Source organism: Paroedura picta, chromosome 13 (assembly GCF_049243985.1).
Source record: "Paroedura picta isolate Pp20150507F chromosome 13, Ppicta_v3.0, whole genome shotgun sequence".
In the NCBI taxonomy this organism is placed as follows: domain Eukaryota; kingdom Metazoa; phylum Chordata; class Lepidosauria; order Squamata; family Gekkonidae; genus Paroedura; species Paroedura picta.
The window spans coordinates 12477922-12490218 of NC_135381.1; the positions used below are offsets into that span (position 1 = coordinate 12477922).

The following is a 12297-nucleotide window of genomic DNA, read 5'->3' on the forward strand; positions in this document are numbered from 1 at the left end:
CTAATAGAGATGAAAATATTTGGTATTCCAGAATATTTCTGTTTGTTTTCCACACTGACTATATTGATACTGAATATCAAATCTGTATTTGGTGCAGAAAATACTTGGGGGTGGGTGGGAAATGGTTCAAGTATTTCTCAGGTTTTTTTCCCCCATAAATTTCTTAAATCACTGATTTAAAGAAAAAACGATGAGGGACACCTGCTGTGTGGATGCCCTGCAGCTGTTGTATTGTATTGTCAACACAACAGAGAAAAACTCTGTCATAAACAGGACACTTTTAGGTGTGATAAACTTGCATTCTTTCTGTTTCAGACACAATTTTCTCTATTGTGCAAGTAATTTTCCACTGTGTCTCCCACACTATTGTAGCGTTTTGCAGAAACAACAAGGGAATGACACAAACCTGCCCCCACGTGGATAGCACCCTTCTGTGGTCAGCAGAGCCAGGCATTTTGATTGTTGCACTCCAAGCCAGACCTTCGAAGAACCCACACTTCCAGATTTGTCTCACACACAGCCCTGGCCTGGCCCAGTTCCCAGACATTCATCCTCGTATGTCACATTCTGTTTTGGGTGTGAGGGTTCAGGAAGTTCACAGTCTTGCACCAGGCGGACGTTCAGTGTGTGGAAGTAGCTGCACATAACCGGCTTGCCTGAGGCTAAAGCAGCTGATATTCAAGGCAGGGAGAATTCTTTCTGTGGGCTCAGGTGCACCTTAGGATTCCTTCCCTGTTAATTTGGGACTTTCCTGGAGATTTGGCGACAGATCTTGGGCCGGTGAAGGACTTCAGCAGGGTATGATGCCTTTAGGCTCCACCCTCCAGAGCAGCCATATTCTCCAGGGGAACTGGCCTCTGTTGTCTGGAGATCTCCAGGCCCCCACCTGGAGGCTGGAAACCATATATTCTTTCCTCAGTGTAGGGGGGGGGGGAAGCAGCTGATGAAGGCTTTTTTCCAGAGGGAAGATGGCAGGGGATTAAAGGGTTAACCTCTCTCTCTCTCTCTCTCTGTCTCTGTCTCTGTCTCTCTCTCTCTCTGTCTCTCTCTCTCTGTCTCTCTCTCTCTGTCTCTCTCTCTGTCTCTGTCTCTCTCTGTCTCTCTCTGTCTCTCTCTCTCTCTCTCTCTCTCTCTCTGTCTCTCTCTCCCTCCCTCCCCCCCCAAACTGGCCATGGTCCTTCGTAAAACCAATTCTGGGAGCCAAATTTGCAAAGGGTGAAAAGGTGTCATTTAAAATAAACACATAACATACAGTTGAGGCCAACGGTAGATACCCATCGACTCCAGTTTGCCAGTCTTGGAGCTTAGCAGACTGGGTGAATGGTGGCCCTGGAAAAGTCCTATATTTATTTAGATGTTTATACCCTGGCTTTTCTCCCCAATGAACAGCCAGAGTAGCTTACAGGAAATGGCTGTGCTCCTTGTAGGGCAGAAGCAGAGTTCCCTCTGAGCTATGTGCATGAGGGGCCGTTCCTTAACACAGGGACTCTGGAGCCGCACCGGGTTCTGCACTGCCCATTACCCATTTTAAGATTACAGCAGTTCTATTCTGCTCGGGATGTGAACTGCTCCGCTCAGCCGGGGAGGGGGGAATATCAGAGAGAACATTGGCAGAAGAGAGCCTGAGTGTCTTATGCCTTCTCTTGCCTCTCCAGATTATCAAGAAAACCCGCTTCCCGCACTGGGGTGAGGTTCTGGAGTTCGTCCTGGAAGAGGAAACCGTGGGAGGAGGAGCCCCCCTCACGGTGGAAGTCTGGGACTGGGATATGGTGGGCAAGAATGACTTCTTGGGACGGGTGAGTGGCGAGGGAGGCACGAACAGAGACCCGGAGGAGGCTGACCGTGGCTGGGGCAGAATCTAAGTTCAGTATTGTTTATTTATTATATGGCATGTGTGTGGTGGCCAAAGGTGTGTGGTGTGTGGCATGTGTGTGGTGGCCAAATACTTTGGCCACCTCATGAGAAGGAAGGACTCCCTGGAGAGGAGCCTAATGCTGGGAGCGATCGAGGGCAAAAGAAGAAGGGGACGACAGAGAATGAGGTGGCTGGATGGAGTCACTGAAGCAGTAGGTGCAAACTTAAATGGACTCCGGAGAACGGTAGAGGACAGGAAGGCTTGGAATCTCACACTGCAGTGTCACTGTCCGTCCTTCAGGTGTGCCTTTCATGTTCCACGCAAGAAGTATATATTGGCGTGAGAGGTCCTAGGATAGCCTAGGATGGACTTGTTATTTTCTAATTCCATTGTTCACCATATTACCTTTGCAACCACTTTGGGCTTCTGATTGTCCTCTGTCTCTGATCCATGCAGGTTGAGTTCTCTTTGGATGCCTTGCAGAAAGCCCCTCTCAAAGGCTGGTACCGCCTGCTGCCGTTCCCTAGCGCAGAGGAGGATGCTGGGTAAATGTGAAACTTCTTCTGATGTTCTTGCATCACGGGGTTGAAAAGGAATTAAAAGGCCCTTCTGCTCTAATTTATATCCAAAAAAGAACGACTGCTCAAAATTACATGAAGCTATTTTTGTAGGGCAGTAGAGGTGGGAAGCATGTGAAATGGGGTCGTATTTAAGAAAATGTCATTCTAGGTCTGCTCTTTGGAGAGCCTTATCATTAAATCACATTGCTTGCAGGTTTTCCAAGTTTCCACAAACAGCAAAACTCTGCGAGTCATGCTTTGCAGTCTTTATTCTGGGACTCTGTATATGTTGACTGTGATCTGGTTTCAGGGGAAAGCTGGGGGCGCTGAGGCTGCGAGTTCGTCTTGCTGAGGATAGGATCCTGCCCTCCAGGTACTACCAGCCACTCATAGACCTGCTGGTAGAATCCGTCTTGCGCCCGCCAGAGGTGGGTACTTAGACTGGCTGGACAAAATTGTGATGGGTTTTTATTCATTTGTCTGAGAAGTGTGAGTTAAAAGGAAAAATGGGGAATTATAGCAGTGTACAAAAGCAGGTTTTCCTTTTCTAGTTAGGTTGAAAACCAGGAAGGTGTCAACCAGTCTTTGGCAGGTAGGTCCAGGAAGCCAGTCAAAGACATTACAGGACCTTGGAGAGTTCCTTAGAATAGCAGGAGCTGCTCCAGCAAAACTCCATAACTTTGCCGGACCATGGAGAGTTCCCTAGAATAGCAGGAGCTGCTCCAGCAAAACTCCATAACTTTGCAGGACCTTGGAGAGCTCCTTAGAATAGCAGGAGTTGCTCCAGCAAAACTCCTTAACTCAGCAGAGCCCTGATGTTCCCAAGGAAGTCTAATGACAAGTGGAATCTTTCCCTTGCACAGAAAAAGCAACACATAAAATTATTTCTAAACATCATTCCAGTGCTCCAATCTGCACCCAAGTCTATTTTTGGTCCTGAATAAAGGCAGGCTTTAAATACATATTGACATCTTATTTGGGGATGTTATACTGCACTGCAGGAGAAGGATGACGTCACACCCCTGGCTGTGCTGGAAGAGGTGTGCTCAGTGGAAAGTCGTCAAGATGTGGCCACCAAACTAGTCAAGATCTTCCTTGGGCAAGGCTTGGTGGTACCTTTTTTGGACTACCTGAATCTCCATGAAGTTTCCAGAACCAGTAAGCACTCTGCATTCAGACATTCATTGTGTTTGAATCTGGTCCCAGGTTCAGTACCACAGCCAGAAGGATCATATGACTAGGACTGCCTGCATGTGTGTGAGTGTGTATGCATATGTGTGTTTGTTTGTATGACAATTCTGTAATAAAATAGAAAACCACAAGTGGCAGGGCTGGGCACAGCATCAAGCATTCTGAGACTTTAGGATTTCATTTAAAAATGAATGAGTGTTTGGCCCATATGGACATGCTTGAAAGTGAATGGGTGACATGTGTGGAACTTGTGAAGCCAGATGGTGCTAAATAAGATCCCCAGTGATTAGAGTGCTTCAGGGTACTTTATCATTCCTTGCCTGTCCCCATGAACAGCAGAAGCAGAATAAATTACACCAAACAAAAGGGCAGATTTGCTTTATGAATGTCCAAAGTTTAGCTTTTTATTGGCACAGAATTCAGTTGCACCAATGCCGTAGAAAGAAGTTGAGAGAAAGGGGGCTTGTCTAGTGCATTCAAGGTAGAGGTGGGTTTAGAAGTGGGGATTCTCGCAATCTGCTATGCTGACCCTGTGTATCTCCAAAACACTAGTCTTAATAAGAGCCCAGTTTGCCGTGTGCACCAACACCATTCTCTTTCTGTCCTCCCAGTGGATCCGAACACGCTCTTTCGCTCCAACTCGCTGGCTTCCAAATCCATGGAGCAATTCATGAAGGTAAGAGAGAGAGAGAGTGATAGAGAGAGGCAGGGGAATAAAGTGCTATTCTCAGAGAGCTGGGGAAAGTATATGGGCCTACCCAAAAGGTGCTGGCAAGGAATCTTTGATAAGAAGCACCCTATGACTTTAAGAATTTTGGCCCATCCTTTTCCTTCCTGTTTCATTTCAAAGACATTCGTTTCCAGCATCCATTTTCTTCTTTCTGTATCCGCTTGTTCTCTCTGCACCCATCTAGGTGGTGGGAATGCCTTATCTCCATGCGGTGCTGAAGCTCATCATTAACCGGATCTTCGAGGAAAAGAAATACGTAGAGTTAGATCCCTGCAAGATTGAGCCGAGCCGGACCAGGTGAGGGCAGGTGCTGTGGTGCGTCATGAAGTGGTCCTCTGCATTGTGTTTGGACTAGACTGGCGGTCTGCATTAAGAACCTTTGAGAATGTCAGGAGAGTGAATTCAGGCCTAGTATGATGTCAGCCAGAGGCATGGGTCAATTCTAGAGATACTGCAGAGAGGGCAAATGTCCTGTCAGGTCCAACTGACACGCAGTTCTCTTCCTTTTTTCACTTTCCCAAAACACAGTTCTGTTGTTCAGTTTTGTTTTTTGTGTGGGGGGGTGGTACTTGGAATATGAGGTACCCTTCAGAGTGAGGGTAAGAAACAATGACCTCTACTTGGATTTGGCTTTGTGATATCATCGCATGGCCAAATCTGATTGGCTTACCTTGGTGTTCTTAGAAGTCTCCTGAGGGAGAAGGCAATACTTACTCGGATTTGGCTTTATGCATATGTCTACACGATCGTGTGCCTCTGTGATCCCTGACTGGCTGGTACGACCTCAGAAATAAACCGGCCCCTAACTGACCATGAAGCTGCCTTCTGGGGTTGATACCAAAAGGGAGGGAGGCTGTGCAATGTCTCCCTCCCTCCCAAACTGCTCTTTCACCTCCACAAATTTTCCTTATCAACAATTCACCACAGCCCCACTTCTCCCACAACCTTGCTGTTCCCAACTGTCCACCCGAAGCCGTCCAATCCAGAGAAACCTCCATTGTCTTCAAGGGCATGAACTTCTACTGCAAAACTGAGGAAACAACTTGGAGGACGAGACGGAGGCCATTTTCTCCCCCTTTGGGGATGGGTCCACACAGCCATTCTTAGTATTACTGCTCCTCCAAAATGTCTGGGATTCCTGCACTTGGAAGCCTTGCCTCAAATTAAGGAAAGGGGGATCAAGAGGAGGCAGCTGGAGGTAGCTGCTGGAGGAGGGGAAACAATTGTCCTTCTCTCCTCAGTGGGCACCCAGGAGGTTTGCCAGGATCATTTTTTCAAGCCATTACTGGAGTCTCAGCACCTAGTGCATGGTGAGGTTTTGCTGGGAGACAGCTTTCAGAGTTTAAGTCCTCCACGAAAATGTTTGTTTTGAAGAAGGTGAGAGAGAAAGAGAGGTTTAACAATGGGGGTGTTCTGTGAGGGAATTACATGAACAGGGGGAAGTGAGAGAAGCATTGGACCCTTTTAAGAATCAGCCAACAGGTTCTAAATTAGGACCACACAGAACTTGTGCTGAATAGAAAAACAGGGTGGTCTTAGCCAGTGGGTAAGAAGGGCAGCTGCCCCAGGACCCATGTGTTGGGGGCCCTGGCTGCCCACATCCCTACAGAGTTTGGTTTAGTGGTTAAGTGTGCGGACTTCTAATCTGGCATGCCGGGTTCGATTCTGCACTCTCCCACATGCAGCCAGCTGGGTGACCTTGGGCTCACCATGGCACTGATAAAACTTCTGACTGAGCAGTGATATCAGGGCTCTCTCAGCCTCACCCACCCCACAGGGTGTCTGTTGTGGGGAGAGGAAAGGGAAGGTGACTGCTTTGAGCCTCGTTCGGGTAGAGAAAAGCAGCGGATAAGAACCAACTCTTCTTCTTCTACTTCAAAGGAGGGTGGGAAAGAAGAAGAGCGGGCTCTTGTTTCCACTAGCAATGGCCACGTTTTAGGCTCTGGCAGCTGGCTTCCACAGCAGTGGTGGCTTCCACCCACTTCACAGGCATGGACTACTCCTTCCTTGGTCCTGCCAAAGGTGGGAGTGGAAAGGGGTAGCATGATTCTGGGGGCCCATCCTAGACTTTGGACCAGGCCCCCCAAATTGCTAACACCGCCCCTGTAGAGGAAGGGTCTTCGTTCGCTTGGCATAATAGGGCCCATCATGCTCTCTGTATGAGCGCATGGCACAAGGGAACAGGGGCCCCTGGAGCAGTTGTGTGTTTAGTCGAGAAGCTATGCTGTATATCCCTTTCCCCTTGTCATCTCAAGGCAGATGGGAAAAGAGCAAAGAAGACCACAGTCCCCAGGGTGCAGCCAATATGTAAGTTTTGTGTGTGTGTGTGTGTGTGTGTGTGTGAGAGAGAGAGAGAGTACTGTGAGTTTGAAGAAGACAGCCAAAGAGGCTGTGTGTGTGTGTGGGGGGGGAGGGTGGAAAATATGATGAGAAATCATTAAAAACAGTTGCACAGAGAAGAAGGTGTCATTCACAGGTAGCTCTTCTCACTCCACCGGCGCTAATTAAAGCAGGAGTGGTGAAACCCGGCCTGGGTGGATGATTTATGGCTCTAAAAATAATTAGGGGGAATGGTGGTGGCCAAGAGAAACAACTCTACGGGGTCTCATTTGTGAGCAGGAACATCAGGAGCTGTAAGAATGAGGCCGAAGTCAGGCAGGGGAAGAGGGCTGAGGGGAGGCTAGGCTGCCGGCGAGCTGTCATCCCCCCTCCCCTGTGGTTTTGACTGCTCACCTGGGAGGAAACAAGCCATAGCTAAGGAGCTCTTGGACTCCGCAAGGTGGAGGTGCATGGGGGATCAATGACACCAGTGCGCTGGATCAGGGCCCTGGCCTGGCCTTGCTCAGCTACTTCCTTTTCTTTTGCCATTGAGTTGCAGCTGACAGGGCAGCCTCACAGGGTCTTTGAGGCAAGAGACGTGCAGTTGTAGCTTGCCATGGCCTGCCAGGGTGGTGTCGTGGTTAGGAGCGGCAGCCTGTAATCTGGAGAGCCGGGTTCGATTCCCCACTCCTCCCTCACCCGCAGGCAGCTAGTCACAGTTCTCTCAGAGCTCTCTCAACCTCACCTACCTCACAGGGTGTCTGTTGTGGGGAGAGGAAAGGCAGGCCACTTAGAGAATCACAAGTCACGGGACGGATACCAGAGGCATGCCTGGGAGCCAGACAGAATCAATGGAGCCTCTCTATTGGTCTTCATGGCACAATGGTCTCCCTCACCACTTATATGAAGCACTCCTTGTAGGAAGAATCGCAGAAAATTAATCCCAAAGTCTTGCTGCTTGGGCTGCAATGGCAGCCATCTTTCTAGCAAACATTTCACTAGGTTTTCATTGTTTGTGTAAAAAACGCTATATGTAAATGCAGTAAAACAGTGAGAAGAACTGGAAACACCATCAGTGAACAGAGGCAGAATGAAAAGGCTTGTGAGGATCGCACATGGAAATGAAAAAGAAGGAGAAAGAGCAGATGGGACAAGGCAGTGAATTGCAGGGATAGCCAAAGTGGAGTTCTCCAGATGTACATGGACTACAGTTACCAGCCAGCTAGCAGGGGCTCATGGTAATTGTAGTCCCTGGGCATCTGGAGAGCCCCAGTTTGGCCACCCCTGGAATAGCGCAATAATGCAAGCCAATGAACAGAAAATCTTGCTGCATCTTAGATTTGGTTGTCAGACGCACAGTGGTGCATGCTCCTTGCCCTTCTCAGAATGCAACTCTCCATGAGTCAGTGCCAGGAGGCAAGCCCAGAGCGGTGACTCAAACGGGGCATCCTTCTCCGTGACGACATTCTACTGCATTCCTAATGGCTGAATGTTCACTCACAGAATTGTCCACTGCCAAATGAAAGCCTCGGGGATAGAAGCAAGGCAGCAGGTTGCAGAGGAGAGCCGTGACTCATTTGGAGAGGCCCCCGTTTCACACCACAGTGCCCAAGATGCTTTGGGGGGGGGAGGATCCATGAGCATCTCATTATGCACATATTCCTAGTAAGCATAGGCCCTACTTCTCTTCGGTAAGGAATGCAACAGTTTTGGGTAAGGAAATCAATCCGTAGAGAAGAGGGAGAAAAAGAGAGTTGACTTCACAAGAGAAGCAAGTTTCAGAAGTTGGGAAGCGCACTGCCACAGCACCAGCATGGACACGATTGCGCGTGTGTGCATGCGTGCGTGAGCTTTGATTTATGTGAGGGCTGTTGGCCTCAATCTTGTCTTCCAACAGGAGTCCCGCCAGTAGATCTAATAGAACATCCACACTGAGGACATGTATTCAGCCCACTTTGAAGATTTAAGCTGCTCCAAAGATAGCAGCCTTCCTGGGAGAGATGCTCTTTGTGCAGGTTGCTAAGCAACGGCATCTCCAGGAAGCTGTCAGGGAGAGCATGGCACTGCATCAAACGTGACATTGGGCTAGGACTTCCAACGTTGACTTAAAGGGTTTGACCCCCGGGAAATGTTCCTCTTCGTTCCTGATTCGCACAGGGCGTGTTCCGTGTGTGTACCTTCGGAGAAGATTTCTGGCATCCAGGAATCCCTTTGCAGGGTCCTCAGAGATTTTCTGTGCCATTGCAAAATGCTTACTGAGCCATTCCCTCCTTTCGTCACAGCTTGGCTGTATCCTTATCCCAGGTATACCTCCCTAAGCCCTTTAAGATCTTCTCATGGAATAAAAACGCAACATGAAAGGAGGGACGGATCAGAATCAATGGGATGAAATTAATTCCAAAGAAATTCCGTCTAAACATCCGGAAGAAGTTCCTGACAGTCAGAGTGGTTTCTCAGTGGAACAGGCTTCCTCGGGAGGTGGTGGGTTCTCCATCTTTGGACATTTTTAAACAGAGGCTGGATAGCCATCTGACCGAGAGGCTGATTCTGTGAAGGCTCAAGGGGGTGGCAGGTTACAGTGGATAAGTGAAAGGGTTATGAGTGCCCTGCATATTGCAGGGGGTTGGACTAGATGACCCAGATGGTCCCTTCCAACTCTATGAGTCTATGGTGGATGGGGGAAGGTTGATGGCCCCATGCATGAACAAGCCATAGCCCAAGTATGTTCTGTGTGCCTTCCTTCCCTTGCTGTGAAGGTTGATTGGTGGGAACGAGATGAACACGTCAACTTGGCCGTAATGCATGTGCTCCACTCTCTTCTCCCCACCTTTGTCTCAGGCGGATCTCCTTCAAGAGCTCCTTGTCCGAGGCCCAGATACGAGACAGCAGCTTGGAGGTGCTAAAGCGATACCTCTGCGACATCATGGAGTCCATTGTGGGTTCCCTGCCGAAGTGTCCCCACACCATGAGGGTGGCTTTCAAGAAGCTGCATGGGCATGTCGAGGACCGCTTCCCAGAGGCCGAGAACCAGGTCAGGCAGTTTTGAGCAGTTAGTGCTTCCCCAGTTGTATAGTGGGGCTCGACACAATCCCACATCCAATGCTTTTACACTTGAGCATGGCCAACGTTACCTCCACTTGGAGGTCTAGCTCTATGATATTTATTATTGTTATTGTTATTGTTATATGATGTTAAATATCATTTAATTTACAGGAGCTAAAGGTAAAGGTATCCCCTGTGCAAGCACCGAGTCATGTCTGACCCTTGGGGTGACGCCCTCTAGCATTTTCATGGCAGACTCAATACGGGGTGGTTTGCCAGTGCCTTCCCCAGTCATTACCGTTTACCCCCCAGCAGCAAGCTGGGTACTCATTTTACCGACCTCGGAAGGATGGAAGGCTGAGTCAACCTTGAGCCGGCTGCTGGGATTGAACTCCCAACCTCATGGGCAAAGTTTTCAGACGGCTGCCTTACCACTCTGCGCCACAAGAGGCTCTTTTACAGGAGCTAACTCTTTGTAATTTTTGTATTTTATTTATGCTGTTTTTATTTCATGCCTGATAAAGGCAGTAAAGCCAAATCACATCTGGTCAGTGGAGGCATTGGTAGGCATGTATGCACTGATTTTATTGACGCTATGTGATAAGCCTTGGGTTTTTAATTTAAAAAAAATTAGTACTTAATTTTAAATTTGTGTTTTACCCTACAGAGGCTTCAATTCATTCCCCTTATTTTGATCTTTTGGGGTTCTAGGCAATCATAGGGGTACCCATGCATATGTTTCCCTCAGAGAGTAAATAGCACACACACACCCTGGAAGTGTTTCAAATGAGGAAAAGAGCACTGAGTAGGGGACTATTCACACACACACACAACACACACACACCTCACTCCAAACCAAACTGGGATCTGTGAGCATAATATTTAGAGTGTGGGGAAAATGCCTTCTGATTTGAAGACTTAATGATTTCTGGTTTCCAAAAAGAAGCTCTGCCCCTCTTTTTTGTCAAGTTGCAGCCAATTTACGGTGATGAGATTCTCAAGGCAAGAGACATTTGCAGATGGTTTGCCATTTTATTCCTCTGCATAACAGCCCCAGACTTCCTTGGTGGTAACCCATCCAAATACCAACCAGGCCAACCCTGCTTAGTTTCCATGATCGGCCTTTTCCTTCCTGCCTTGTCGGACTTGTCCACAAGCTAGGGAACCAGCTGCTTCTGTTGCTCTCCTTCCCCCTGCTCCCGAGCACAAGTGAGTTCTCTCATGGTTTCAGTGCCTGGGAGGGGAAGAGCTTGCATGCTTAATCCGTCCTTAAACCACCTCCTGTCTTTCCCCCCTCAGGCCTCCTAGAACCTGCCTGCTAAAACAGGTAGTGATGTCACCTACAGGGGGCGTGGCTGGGAGGTGTGGCCAGCTGACACCACTTCTGGGGCTCTTCTAAACCTGCAACATTATTTCAGGGGTTCCTCCATGGTCAAAAGGTTGAAAAAGGCTGATCTGATGAGATTAGGTTCACTTGGCAAGGCTATCCGGTCAAAACATATATGCAATCTCACCTTAACTAATGATTACTTTCATATATTTACTCAGTTGATGTTTCTGAATCAATCTTAGGGTTTTTGCAGGGGGTGTTGCACAACAGGTCCGTCCCCTAATGATGGTCGATTTTTCTACTTTAACTTCCTTTTGAACAATGTTTGGGATTTGGGTCTACCTGTTTTGTTTTTCCTGCTCAAGGATGCCAAGTACGTTGCTATCAGCGGATTCCTCTTCCTCCGGTTCTTTGCTCCTGCCATCCTGACCCCAAAGCTATTCAACCTCCGGGATCAGCACGCGGACCCTCAGACCAGCCGCACCCTCTTGCTTTTGGCAAAGGTATCACCGGCGCATGGGCACAGGGTTGGGGAGCTAATGTGGCCCCATATGAATGCAATAGAATTGGGGCGAGCTCTCATGGTGAAGCCAGAGATCTGTGGTGACATCAAGGCAACCCCTAGTGGAGAAATAAGATACCCAACATTGAAATGTCTTCCATATTTATCTTGCCATTGGTACAGTCTGTTTAAACACAAGGCGGTTTGGGGTCAGTATCCACAGGCCTCTGTTTTGGATGTCCCCTAATCTATTGCTAAGGACAAGATGAGTTTACAACTCTAATAGCTGGACAGTCCCTTCTCTGTCTAGCTATAAGAAAGGTCAGTTTTCTGAGGAATGTAGTGTCATGCTGCCCCATTGGCACCAAGTTATCAATCAAGGGGGGGGGGGGTGTTCCTCAGGGGTCTTAGGGATCTCTTGGTATTTTTCCATACTGTGACTGTTTCTTCTCACCCATCCCTGTGTCTCAGATACTTAGTTTGCTGGCTACATGGTTTATAACTGTTATCTTTCAAGGAGCAAAAAAATCCTTAGGGAATTTTCAGCAAACAGGTGTCAAATCCTGAGTTGCTTTCACTTTGGGGGATGAAAGTGTTTTTCTGTGGGAATACCTTTTGGCTCAAAAAATGCCTGAGTGAGGGGGGGTTGGGGCTAAAGCCTTTATGTTACTTGACTCTACAAGCGATGATTGCTTGTTGGGATCATTTGCCCATGATTGCTCTCTTAGACTAGAATAAAACTTCTTATGGACTTTCTGCTGAAGACTG

The 12297-nt window shown here is 48.2% G+C and overlaps 1 protein-coding gene across 3 annotated transcripts in view; it reads left to right on the plus strand.

Annotated features, from left to right (window-relative positions):
• The window catches only part of RASAL1 (RAS protein activator like 1), a 51921-nt gene that overhangs the window by 25442 nt on the left and 14182 nt on the right, over nt 1-12297 (plus strand). For all 3 annotated transcript variants that reach the window (XR_013226230.1, XM_077308103.1, XM_077308104.1), the window contains exons 7-14: nt 1656-1796; nt 2312-2400; nt 2726-2843; nt 3417-3573; nt 4218-4282; nt 4521-4633; nt 9494-9686; nt 11393-11530. Coding sequence is in view for 2 of the 3 variants with exons in the window: in XM_077308103.1 (XP_077164218.1) it covers nt 1656-1796; nt 2312-2400; nt 2726-2843; nt 3417-3573; nt 4218-4282; nt 4521-4633; nt 9494-9686; nt 11393-11530 (1014 nt within the window). In the remaining variant the exon portion in view is untranslated. The remainder of the gene's footprint in view (nt 1-1655; nt 1797-2311; nt 2401-2725; nt 2844-3416; nt 3574-4217; nt 4283-4520; nt 4634-9493; nt 9687-11392; nt 11531-12297) is intronic.